Source organism: Rhipicephalus microplus, chromosome X (assembly GCF_043290135.1).
Source record: "Rhipicephalus microplus isolate Deutch F79 chromosome X, USDA_Rmic, whole genome shotgun sequence".
NCBI lineage: Eukaryota > Metazoa > Arthropoda > Arachnida > Ixodida > Ixodidae > Rhipicephalus > Rhipicephalus microplus.
In genome coordinates this window covers 250,678,662-250,692,051 of record NC_134710.1, presented here as the reverse complement: position 1 = coordinate 250,692,051, position 13,390 = coordinate 250,678,662, and the positions used below count along the sequence as shown (strand labels likewise).

The 13,390-nt window shown below is 44.5% G+C and overlaps 1 protein-coding gene across 4 annotated transcripts in view; it reads left to right on the top strand.

Annotated features, from left to right (window-relative positions):
* poe (E3 ubiquitin-protein ligase-like protein poe) overlaps nucleotides 1–13,390 on the top strand; it is a 567,105-nt gene that overhangs the window by 110,109 nt on the left and 443,606 nt on the right. For all 4 annotated transcript variants that reach the window (XM_075878938.1, XM_075878937.1, XM_075878939.1 and 1 more), the window contains 4 exons: nucleotides 4,040–4,119; nucleotides 4,202–4,275; nucleotides 10,463–10,581; nucleotides 12,357–12,449. In XM_075878938.1, the coding sequence (XP_075735053.1) occupies nucleotides 4,040–4,119; nucleotides 4,202–4,275; nucleotides 10,463–10,581; nucleotides 12,357–12,449 (366 nt within the window). The remainder of the gene's footprint in view (nucleotides 1–4,039; nucleotides 4,120–4,201; nucleotides 4,276–10,462; nucleotides 10,582–12,356; nucleotides 12,450–13,390) is intronic.

The window sequence follows — 13,390 nt, the reverse complement described above, 5'->3', positions numbered from 1 at the left end:
CGCATTTCGCGCCGTCTCGAATTCGCATTGTGCACTGTCGTGACATCGGCTCAAAATTTTACTTCCTAACAAAATTTGTCCGTTATATCCCATAACAGGCAAATTTTGCCTCGTTAAAAGGAGGTTTTGAATACATTGATTTGTATGGGGACTTTCAAGGGGAATTAGGATTCGCTCATTATATCCATTATTTTGTTATAGCCCATCTCGTTATAACGAGGTTTAGCTGTATGTGCGGATCCGAACGAAAACTTGCTCAAAAAACCAAAATGTGCTTGAAGTTTCGGTTTCATAACTGCTGCTTGGCTACGGCTTCGTTTTGTCTACGAGTGGCTATGGCTTGGCTTTTTATCTTTGCGCCCTCGGGTGTTAAAAGTCAGCGCTAGCACCATTTCTCTCTTTGTTGTTGAGTTTTTTGGGCGCTTAGACAGCGGACGGGCGGACCTGTGAACCTCGCTGTATTCTGTGCCTCACTTCGCAAAGGTGCAACATGCCAGAGCACCGAAACCAGTACTCGGCTGCATTCAAAAGAAAGGTCATCGCAGCTGCCGAGGAAATCGGCAACGGTGCGGTCAGAAGACAGTTCGGAGTCACCGAGGGAAGTGTCCGTGGATGGCAACGACAGAAAAAAGCGCTTTTCGTGTGCAGCGAAAAACGAAAAAGCTTTCGCAGTCCAAAGAAGGGGGCCTTCCCAGAGATTGAACTCGGACTGACAGAGTTCGTTCGACAGCAGCGAGCGGCGCACTTGCCAGTCAACATGGAGCTGATGCAGATGAAAGCGAGGGAGCTGGCGAGAGAAAAGGGGATGTTGCGCTTGGACTTCAAAGCCAGCAAGCACTGGATCTACAATTAAACGTGCCAAGTCGGATTTTCCCTGCGCCGGCGAACCTCCATTTAGCAGAAGCTCCCTGAAGCCTTTGAAGAGCTTCTTATCTCATTTCAACGCCATGTGATTACGTTGCGCCGCTCGCAGAACTTTCAGCTGGGACAAATCGGCAACGCTGATCAAACGCCAGTTTACCTGGACATGCCATCGCCCCTTACAGTTCATGAGAAGGGCTCGAAGCAGGTTAGTGTCCGTACCATCGGCAAAGAAAAAAACGTGTGTCACAGGGATGTTATCGTGCACGGCGGACGGCCACAAGCTCCCACTTCATGTCGTCTTCAAGCGCAAGACAATGCCGAAAAGGGAGGAGCTACCGCGGAACGTCATCATGAGATGTCATGATAAAGGCTGGATGAATGAAGACCTTGTCCTAGACTGGGTAAAGTCGGTGTGTTGCAGACGGCCTGGTGCCCTGCTCTCGTTTCCTTACATTCTGGTGCTGGACGCGTTTCGTTGCCATTTGGTCGACTCAGTGAAGAGGCTCTTGCGGGACTGCGGCACGGAACTGGTCGTGATCCGTGGGATGACCTCTCAACTGCAACCTCTGGACGTTTGTGTAAATAATCCGTTGAAGGATGCGGTTAAGCGTTGCTACGCCGAGTGGATGCGCTCAGGTGAGCCTGCAGTGACGCCGACCGGGGGGCTGAAACGGGCATCGCTGGCCACGCTATGCAAATGGATCGTGGACGCTTGGGCAAGCATCCCAGAGGACCTTGTGCGTCGTTCCTTCAAGAAGTGCGGCATCTCTAATGCCCTCAATGGCACAGAAGACGAGCACCTATTTGACGATTTGTCTGACAAGGAAATGCTCGAGAAAAGTGCAGTTGAAGATGACAGCGATTGATGTTTGTGGGTGTGTGCTCAATAAATGTGTTTTCAGTTACCTTTCCTACGTCGTTTTTATACGCGGGTACAATTTTTTTTTTCATTTCGCACCTCTAAAATATGTCCTCGTATTACAGTCGGGTTTGTATTATATGCGGGTATTTATGGTATGTACACGCATGGCCACAGTCTTCTGACAGTGCGTGTGTTAATTGTTTGCCACAACCGCTGTAGATGAAACCGCCATCTCTCTTGACGCAATTATGAATGGCGACAACATAACTTACAGCACTCTGAAATATGCGTGCTTCTAACGCTCGGCCAGTCAATGTGTACCTGCTTTTTGCAAACACTGTGGAGAAAACCACGGCAGATGATATCAAAGAGGGTGAAAACGACTTGGTTTGGAAGGCACGTGCGAAACCAACACATGCAGATTGGAAACTGAACTGAGCTGGCCGAAAACGCTGCGCACGAAACTGTGTTCAGGATAATGCATAGCGACTACGAGCTCTGAGAGCACATGACTAATGCAGCAGTAGGTGAATGGCAATAAAGACATTTTAAAATGCTAAAGGTGTTTTGGCGTTCTTGTCGAAAGAACTTGGTAATCGATCAGCATATTATGGATATATACCGTAATTACTCGAATCTAACGCACACCTTTTTTCCGGTTAAGCGAGTTCATAAATCGCATGCGCGTTAGAATCGAGTACGAAAAAAAAAATGAATACAGTCGTTCTATTGCCATCGGCATTCCGAAATGGCCGCCCCCTACGTGCGTCGGCATGGCGCGTCGGCCATTTCTGCCTATGTGTTTCCCATGTGCGGCACTTCGTACGTGTGCTGAGGAGTTCGCCATCTTGGTGTGCAGTAACATTGACGGCATGGAAGCGCCGACTCCAAAAACTCGACGAGTGCACCACGGTGCCGCTTTTAAAAGAAAAGTCATTGCGTGTGCTGAAACGGGCGTAAATCGGGCTGCATCGCGGTCGTTCGGAGTTCCCGAAACGTGCGTGCGGGACTGGCGGAAACAAAAGCAGAAGATTGTCGATAGCAAAGCTTCACGCAAAGGCTTCAGTGGACCACAGCAAGGTCGGTTTCCGCAAATTAAAGAGCTGCTCGGCGAGTATGTGCTTCAGCAGCGAGCGGCATGGCGGCCCGTGACGACAGAACTGTTCCAAGTGCGGGCTTTGCAGTTAGCCTTAGAATAGAAAAAGGGCTAATGCGGAGCCAGTTTAAAGCGAGCAGGTGCTGGCTAACTACCTTTATGAAGAGGAAAAACTTTTCCTTTGGAAGGCGACCGCGCATATGCGAAAAGTTTTGCGGAGGAGTACGATGAAAAGCTTCGCAGTTTTCAGAGGTTCGTCCTAAACTTGCGGCACAACAATGGCTACCTGCTTGGGCAAATCAGGAATGCCGATCAGACGCCTCTTTACTTCGACATGCCTGGCACCACAACTGTCGAGAAGAAGGGGGCGAGGCAAGTTCGCGTGCTGACATCGGTCCACGGTAAAACTACAGTGACGGCAATGCTCTGTTACACGTCAGATGGGCACAAGCTTCGCCGTACCTCATATTTAAATGGAAGACGCTCCCGAAAGGAGTCGTTTTTTCGAGTGGTGTGATCGTGCGGGCCAGCGAGAAAATTGGGTGCGCGTTGCAATCGATGTTTTACGGGTTTTTTTTTTCGTCGTGGAAATCGGGTGCGCGTTACAATCGAGGGCGCGGTAGAATCGAGTAAATACGGTACTTCGGCATTCAGTTTTGAGTTGGCCTCGAGCAGCTTTGACCTGCACCTTCGCAGCAGTCGGCTGCGCCATCATGTCCCTTCATGTATGTCCTTGGAAGATATACATGAGTTATTTTGACAGAAATAGATTTTGCTAGCTGTTTTGATGATGCGAAATTTCGGCACATGCGAATATTCGATCACCTTCTTTGAGAAATGCAACTTCTGTAGTTGGGAAACCCTACCTCGCGTGTTCGGCCACTCCACGCCATTATAAGCAACATCGATGTTTATGCTTGTGGGGTGTTCCCCCCCCCCCCCCCCCCTGTACGGGTAAGCTTTTTGTCACTAGCATCAGAGATTTGGATAGGTTCTCCTTAGTGTGAGTTTAATACAAAAAAGACACACGGGGCCCAAACAATGAAAACTGCACTATGTGTGCATCTTAATTTTTCTGGGCTCTTACTTTCGCTGAGGAATATTTCTTGGAGATACGATACTAAGAAACACATATTGCTACTTTTGTGTACTTCTGAGATGTTATTCCAGTGGCTCATTTCATGACACTCTGTGCACTGTTTTCTTAATCTTTTTAGTATATCCAGTTGTCAACAAAAGTCCTCAACTTTGTCAATGCCTACCTAGTCAACTTTGAGCCAGTACAGGCATATCTCAAGTGAGTTTATGCTTTTCTATCTTATTGGTTTTTTTGCCCTTGTAACATTATCTGAAAATAATTTTGGATGTTTTTGTCCCAGATCTGGGATAGGTATGCCACAGATGGTTATCCTTGCTGGCATTATCAAAGACTTGGACCGTGAGACATGCAAGAGTGAGTGTTTTTTATATTATTAATATTATTATTATTATTATTAAAAGTTGATTTTATTAAATGTTTGCTACTGAGATGAATTTTGAGAGGCAAGTCTGCTTAAAGCAGAGAAAGGGGCCCTTTGTCTCAAAAATGGCCATAATTTAGCATGATTGATTGAGATATTACGTACACTAATGGGTTGAAAGCCCATCAATATGCTTTCTACAAATGTAATTTCAGCAGCAGTACTTTTTTTTTGTCACGTTGCAAAAATTTCCTGCCTTGGAAGAATCGAGTCGCTGCAAGAGCTTGGAATTATTGCGGCCGTGCCTTTTCTAGTAATCACTGGCAAAGAACGAAGGGAAATTGGCGACCACCGAAAAGTGCATCAGTACGATATCGTCGATGAAAATCCTACGTGTGAGGCGTAGCGTCGCTTTAAGGCTACTGCACGCTTTTATTAGCTGGTGACTACCTGAGCGCGCAGGGGCGCCAATCGCTGCCGCCTCGATCGTTGTGTGGGATTGTGTTCAGCGCGCACACCGCTTTGCAAAAACAAAAGTAGCTCTCTGTGGCAGAGTCAATAGTTGTGGATCGCAGGCACCGAGACAGCATGCTTTCATAGGGCGACAGCCAAAAATGCGCCTTAGTCGCCAGAACCTCCAGAGCATCGCTTTCAGAAAGCTCGTATCATCGCGCTAACGTAATAGCTTTCTCGCCGCATCTGTGCACGGGCTGAAGTGGAGTGGGCGTAAGCGGCTGGGCACGGTGTGTATGCCAAGTAGGCTAAGTGCTGCAGGCAACTATAGCCAGTAGACAATTGGCGCCCTGCGACCATACCGTGTCTCAAAATAAGGTGTCTGTTTTCGCGAAGTTGCAAATCGCAGCACACATTTATCGCCAACAGCCGCTTATGTCCGTGTCGTCGCTATGCCAGTTGCTGCGTCAGCTCTGTATCCCGGACTCCGCAGTAGTTTCGAAATGCTCCTTTATGTTGCCACCGCGTGCCATCGGACGACCGTGCGAGAGTGCCAGTCATCTCTGAAATTTGGCAAACAGAAATAAATGGCTTAGTAGTGGGCAATTTAGGCAATATTCGCTGTGGCACTGCATTTATTCCTTTTTTAGTGGCAATGGTGCATGTAAAGAGATGCATATTGATACTGGGTGGTTAATGCATACCAATTTATGGCGCAGTTAGCCACGTTCTCGGCGCTGTACGTATTAACAAGGTTTTACTGTAAAAAGCTTCGAATGTGTGCGTTTGTTGGGGGAGGGGTGCATATAGGCATGCTCAGGGTTTTCTTTCAGGGGGGGGGGGGGGGGGGGGACAAAGGTTCATCGCAGCATCCCCTTCTGTATCATGTCGATGCATGAATCAAGCTTTGCCCCCCCCCCCCCCCCCCCCCCCCCCGCCTCCCCATGGGCATGCCTATATGAGAGCCCATGCGTGCTCCAAACACAGAGGTAGCTGCTCCAAAAGCAAATTTTGCCTGCGGCAATGGCTTCTCCGAAATGCTGGGAAGCATTTCCACCTCTGCTTTTGGCAACAAGGTAGTATTGATCTGGTTAATGTTTTCAGGCCAATTTTTCATCTGCCAAAAAACATTACTTAAATAAACAGTGAAGAAAGAAATGCACTGCTCACGCCACCTGGTATCAAAAGCAGCAACAGCTCTCTAATGCGAGTATACTCGCACATCGAGTTCACAAGGCAGTGTGGCTAGCTACAAAAATATGGCTTGTCACCATTGTCTTTCAGTTCCCACTGAAGGATGATATTCAATACTGAAACCAGGGCATTGTCACAAATGCTTTCCCACTTTTTGTAAAGGAGCACGTTAAGGGGAAATAAAAAACGTAAATATTGCGCTGGTTCATTATTTATACACCAGTTATACTCGTACGTAAGTGGAACCCTGATTATACAACATTCATGGTAACACGCAAAACCATCGCATAATCAGGGCATTGTAAATCGAAAAGCTGAGATTATAGGCAGTGACACTCAGCCTTGCCCGATAAATGGGTGCAGACCGCTTGCATAAGCTCACAGCATGGCCTTGTGCCTCTGCAAGGAAGGTTGATCAAATTATTCTTGCCAGTAGCAGCTAATGGCAGTGTTATTGGTTGAAGGAGGTGCTAGCGAATCTTTATTTTTAGCCTTAATAAAATCAAATCTAACGAGCATCTTTCTACCGATAAATGTAGTCTGAAAATTGCTTTTGGGGACAACAAAACCGAAACCGCGTTGCCAACAGCCTCCCAATAGACAGGTCAGACACAGTGTCATCGCTATGACATAATGGCGACGGACCACGAGTTTGCATAGAATGCCTTTGTGTGCAACTGAGATGTGCGCATTGTAATTTGTTGCCTTGGGAAGTGCAACTAGTGGCGTCCCACTGTTACTATAAATGTTGACGTAAAGTGAAAGTAATTTTGCAAGGTGAAAATGGCTGTGTTGCACCCTTATGCGTGCGCAAGCCTGTGGCTGTGAGTGCAACAAAGACAGGAGGTCAGCCGTATGTCGACCAGGAAAAGTTTCCACTGATTAAAAACATTAAAATATCAGTTCTTGGCCAACTGAAGCTACTCTGTAAGACAGAGCTAGACTAGGTACGACCCCGGATACGTACGCATGCATTCAAGGCTTATGTAAAAGTGCATGAACGTCCAGGAGAACAAATTTTTGATTCTAAGAAGACATCCTGTCTCACTCTCTACCTTTGCAATCGTCAACCTAGGGGAACGCAAGTTCATATTTTGCACTCGTGAATAATTGGGCGACGTTTGATTCGAGTAAAGGTGGCTTTTTTTTTCCCCGGATGGAATGTGAAGGTTGGAAGATGCGGGGTCGGCGTAAAACTGTGTCGTGTTACCAAGATATTTAATACATTAGTTCTATGGGTATTTTGCTGGGACCAAACTGATTCTTCGTTAAATGCGGGTTGTCGTGAGCAGGGGACGTATAATCGAAGTTCCACGGTAGATATTATATAAAAAAGTAGAGTATTGCAGTTACCCCTGTTAAAAATGTGACTGTGTAGTTGCACTTACTGCCTCAAAAATGTAACTGATGAATTGAGTGGAAGCTACTATAATTTCATTTCACTTTCATTTTTTTATTTTAAATATATCTTTGCCTGCACACAGCACAGAAGTCGTTCATGACATTATCTTGCCTCAAGTGGAATTAATCATATTTCAAAAAACCCTTCAATGTGGCTGTTTTGCGAATCGAAACAAGAACTTTGCACATAGTGCTAATCCCCTAACCACTGTGGCGCTTTAGGACATAAATAAACCTCAACCATATTCATGAAGTGCTTCTGAAAGCTCAAAGTATAGTTGCAGCTACACAGCGCTCTGTAGTTGTTTCTGAAAATATGTGCAGGTGCACTTGCATAGCATCTCATAATGCATCTCAATGCATTATGCCCATAATGCATCTCAATCAGCATTTTACACATAATCTTTGCATCACTAGCTTCCATGATGCAACAAACATGTAATATGGCAAACTATGATTGCAAGTGTTAGGGAATGGATAGCAAGGTTGTAGAAGAGTGGCTTGGAGCTATTGAATAAATACGAAAACGTTTTAGACACTGAATGCCGTGCCAACATTGCAGGCCCACGCGACTTGCCTCAATGTGAATAAAGAATTCTTTTTGTTTCAATTTTCATTAATTTTGGCTAAGACGAAACATAGTAATATGCTGAATGTTTAATATTTTTTTTAGAAAAAGCACTGGTTCCTTTATGAATAATATAATCACATTTCGGCCTTTATAAGTTTATGTACTAAATTTTGCAGGGTAAAAATTGTGCAGGATTGAATAAAACAAACATTCTTATGAAATTGTGGACAAAGTTGAAATCTGACCGATAGGTTATTGTGTAGCAGACTTTGTTGGTAATATATGTAAGCAATTGGAAAAGAGACATTTTTCAAACTGAAATACCTTCGAGCCCGCTTACGACAAACCTGAGCGTGATGCAACATTCATTCGCTGTATCCCCGAATTCGTAGTAAATGAAACACAGCTTTTAAAGAAGTTCCGAGTAAAAACAAAAAAGTTTTTTTCACAAAAAAAGTGTAAAGCGCATGTTTGAAACTGCAGAAGCAGTTGAGGTGGTCTCAAAATTATTCAAAGCAACAGCGTGCTCTTCGCCGAGGCCTTCGGCATATGCGAGCTGCCCAAGGCTGATAATGTAGCCAATTGCTGCAGGCACGCTCATGGGAACTGGCTTCAAAGTTTTATCGTCATCATTCGATTCCTTCAGATCGCTCTTGCTCGCTTTGATCGCTATGCCCTTCATTCACAGTGCTTTCATTCATGCACGGTTCCACAATGTTGGCATCGTCATCCGTTGTAATGAAATCATCGCAGCAGATGTCCCGCCCTGCCATGTGGGTGTTGACGATGCTGCCGCTAATTGCCGCTGGAGTGGTCCTGTTCGAAAGCTTCAGGCTCTTCATCGGACCCGACGTCGACGAAGTTCGCCTTGCGAGAACAGTTTCACACACATGTAGCTGTCGCCATTGTGAGGCAACTATGATAAGTCTTAAACGGGCGGATCATGCCCAAGCCAAGTGATTCCACTTTTGACATTTTGTTGAGCAGCAGGAAAAAGTGCGAAAGGCGTTCCGTTCACCATCCTGACCACACACACACTTCAAGAGTGTGCAAGACGTGCACGCGCGACATACAAGCCAGAACGCATGGGATTGCTCTGGACCCGTTATTAGCCAGAAAAAGAAACTTCTGACATCGAGCCATCATAACCAGTGTGGCTGGCGTTGCAGAGCAGTAGAGACGGTTAAAGGGGTTGCAATAGAGTAAAGAGAGGAGAGCAGACGGGGGAAAGGCAACCTTGAAAACCAAAACAAACTGGGAAAAGGCGGGTCGAGTAGCTTGCTTGAAAGATCCACGAAACGCGCTGGAAAACGCATAGGAAAACTTGAGGGAGTGGTCTGAATACACAGAGGTCAAAGAATTGGATTGTGACAAGCCTACGGGCTTGCGTGGCCCCGCCAACTTCAATAATTTGTGATTCGTTCTGTGTAACAGCCATTTTTACGCTTCTGCACTCGTGCGCAGAGCATGCTGAGTGAAATGGAAAGTGAGCGCGCGAACACGTACTTAACACGAAACGAATCGCGCATTATCAGTTGTTGGAGCAGCGCAAGCACGTGCACTGGAATAATATGTCACCGATTTAGACACGACACAGACTCGGACGGTGAGGTACGGTCGGCGGCTGACTATGTTGGTAGATGGCCTGGTCACTCTAGGCTGGTGACGCCAACAATAGTGTAGCAAGACCAGTGATCTAAAACTGAGGGGAGACAAGTCAACCTGCGGTGGCAGTGTGATAACACATGCCTTGTCTGGCGATGCGGGGTGCTCAGATCGAGTAGAGGAGGTACAAAGGCTGAAGGGGTGCTTAACAAAATGCGGTTGGGGAGAGCGACAGCTAGAGGGCTGCGGAGATAGGGTTGGTGGTTAACAATGAATATCTATGGGCCTCGCTGATGGCTTATCAGCGGTTGAAAGTGGTTTCGCGGGAATTTGCCGGATTGCCAACTTCGTTAGCTGTAATCGATCGGCAGTGCTCGGAGACGTTCGTTGTAAGTGCGATTTTGTGCCATTGAAATAATATACTTTCCGCGGTCACGTGGCTATCGTTCGTTTTAAGTGAAAATTCGTTTTTAGTGGGGCTGTTATATGTAGTCTCTACTGTACAACAAGATTAGGTTATGTCTCCCTTCGCTTTGCCTTATTGCAGAACACATCAATGCAAGCGTCAAGTGGGTGCACTTGGGTAGAGACTAATGCAACTCATACTTCTTCTAATCCAAAAAAAACATGTTTGAACTGTGCTACAGTGGTTGCATTTCAGTGAACGTGAAAAGAGGAAGGCCCGTGTGTTGTGCGTAATCAATGCATGTTAAAGAACACCATGTTGCAAAAATAGTTTAGTGCCCTCTAATAGCGTCTTTCATAACATGAGTCACTTTGGGATTGTAAACGTCAAAGATAAAATATGTTTGTTGCATAATATTTTTGTTTTGTGATTTAGATGCAAGGCCCCAAACATGGGAGCAGATGAGTAAGGCTTTATGCCATAGCATGTTCATTTTAAAAACAGATTTGGTTGTATGTAATTTCAACTAATTATGTGTTATATTCTACAGGCACAATTGGTCTTTTGTTTGGAGTTTCTCTGGGCCAACTGTATGAGGACTTCTCAAGAGCACTGGCTAGGTTCATTCATAATGTATTGGCCACTGGCTTGTTGGATGACGTCTACCAGGTAAACTGACAAGTTTGTTGCTGCGTTATGGAAATAGATAATGTGAAGTGCTATGCAAATAAGGTTTCTCTTTTCTAAGGCTGGAAAATTCCGGCAATATAATGAAGCATCCAGTTAAAGCTGGTGCTTGTGTACAAAAGCATCAAAGGAAAACCATATCTTGTGGGATATCGATATGAGGTAACACGCTGTCAAAGCGAACGGACACAGCAAACGCAGTTGAACTAAGCTAAAGCATGCACATCCTGTACCTTTATTCAAGTACATCTACATCGACAATATTGCCAGCTGAATGAAATATGTCACTAGTGATATGCTAAAACAACCTTACACAATATTTTCAATACGGCACTCAATTAACATAACAAGCACAAGGTAATGATGTGAAGGCAGCGCCACTGACTCGCCACAAATGGAGCCACAAGAGACGACCCGTAGTGTCGCTCCCATGGACCCACCACGGAAGACTACTGTTCGCGCCAGCTGCTACACGTCAAACTCTTGGTATTGCTTTCTGTTAGGCCACATAGTCTTTCTGCCGGGTGGCTCTGCTGGCACTACTGTGCTAACCATGATGATGATAGTGAACCCACACGCACGCTGTGCCAGCGATCTGTTAAACTTAAATGCCGCCTATTCGTGAGACATGTGCGCTCCCCGAGGCGCAAACGGCTTTACTGGGGGGTGGCCTTTTCTCAGTCTACATGTGTCTAAATGTGCATTTTTGCCGTTCAGCATTTGCATCGACAGGAAAGGTCAGTATTGTACTTGACGTGATGTTGAAAGTTGTGTGTGTAAGTTTTTTTTTTCTTTTTTTTATACAATACAGATTTTAAACAAAATACTAGTTTTTTCAAACGAACCTACGCCACCGCAAAAAAAGCTTTGCTACATCAAAAGTTATTCAAATTATTGAATAACATAAACTCGACTCTCTCATCCTTATTTTGAGGGCAATTTATATGAAAAAGTTGTAGGATGCGACAATTCATGGCATGCCCATTTTTTTAAATCTTGAGAAACTCTCGTAATTTGGCGTATTGCATATTGAAATTCAAAGTCCTGATCCTGGAAATATTGAAATTGAGTGCACCGGGCGCGGAAAGTACGATAGCTGGGTTTCCTCAAACTGTAACTCGTCACCAGTTTTGAAAAACAGTGTGTCACAGCAGAATCTAGTCATGAAAAACGTCAAATTATCACAAATACCCAACTGGACCACTCGTTCTTTACATTCGGTGTGTATTGCCCAATTGTTTGATATGTACTGATGATCTGCGCCCAAGGTAATTATTTAAAAGTTAACATGTTTTTGTTAATATTGATTCAATGAACTTAACGTGTGCCAAAGTTTTTCCACCTTCAAGTTCGTTTGCAAAGATGACAGAACCGGACAATCATAGCCTCTGTATTGTCAAAAAAAAAACACAAAAAAAACCCTGTATAGCCGTTTTATCTGACCATTTCAAGTGAGTCCACTTCTGTTAAGCTGAACTCTTTGATGGGCTGAGCAATGTTAGTGCTGCATAATTTTTAATAAGTTAAGTTCGCTGCAGTATTAGACACAAAGCAAAAACTGATTTGGAGAGTCCTATTTTCATTTTAAACAGTTCATTATATTTTTCTGATACATTAACAAAGTATAGAAAAGCTAATTACTAAAAGCTTCTTTATTTCTTTAATTTTATAGTAGCAGTTATATTCAGAACCTCTAACAGCTTCTTCCTTTATCAGAGTGGTTTGTTTGTGTTCGCTTACCCTCTTTATATATATAGGATGGCCTCTTGACTCATCTGAACATCAACCCATGGATTCAGAAAGAATGGCCATTGCAAATCTACTGGCGTACATTGTCAGTGTTGGCACAGGCAAGTTTGTGTTTTGTTTTCAAACTCCGTCTTAATGATGTTACCTGTCAAAATGGAGCTAGCAATATATGTTACATGTAACTCGTGGTAATGGGCCTTGCATCATTTCTTGGTTTATTGCCGTCGTGCAAAATATTCAGGTATATTAAAAAGGCCCTGCAGGACTCATGTTCTGACACTGGTGAGAGAATGCTGCTGATAACTTGTCAGGGTGCCTGTCTATATGTGCCAAATATTATGGAGCTGAGAATTCACAGTATTGCGTCAAAGACGGTCAGAAATCACTCCCTTTCCTCATGGCAAGTCTCCCATGATGAATACGTAGATAAAGGGAGGGATCTGCTCATTTGCTCATTGGAAATGCATTTTCTGTAATCCTTATATTGTTTGTTTGGAGTTTAATTAAACAACATACACATGGTCTCACTTCAGATAGGCATGTGCGAAGATTAAATTTTTGGTTCAAAGAAAATACAAAGTGAATAATGATTTGATTGAACGATTTGAATGAAATTTGAAAGTAGTATACACCACATGTTATCCAAAAAGTGCTACTTTGAATAGTAGCGGATTGGACTTTCAGCAGAAAGCCAATGATCACCTGTAAAATGCGTTATTTTAAAGTTTACTGGAAGCATATCATCCTGCATAACATGCTTTTAAACCTAAGAGAATGATGAATCACTGTGAGGATAATTCTGTATTCTCTCCCATAATTTGCACACTCCTAATATTTTGCCAGCTTTAGTACAAAAATATGTTTACTCACATATTTTGCGCTCCCCGACCTGCCTGAGCCAGCTCACCTGCGTGCGCACGAAGTGACTTTGGACCTGTGAATGCTTCAGACGGGCGCTGGGCACGCACCTTGTCGAGCAGGCAAGTGCAGTCAAACTCGCTGCAAGTGTGAAGTACCTTGTTCTGTAGGTTCCCCCCAATCG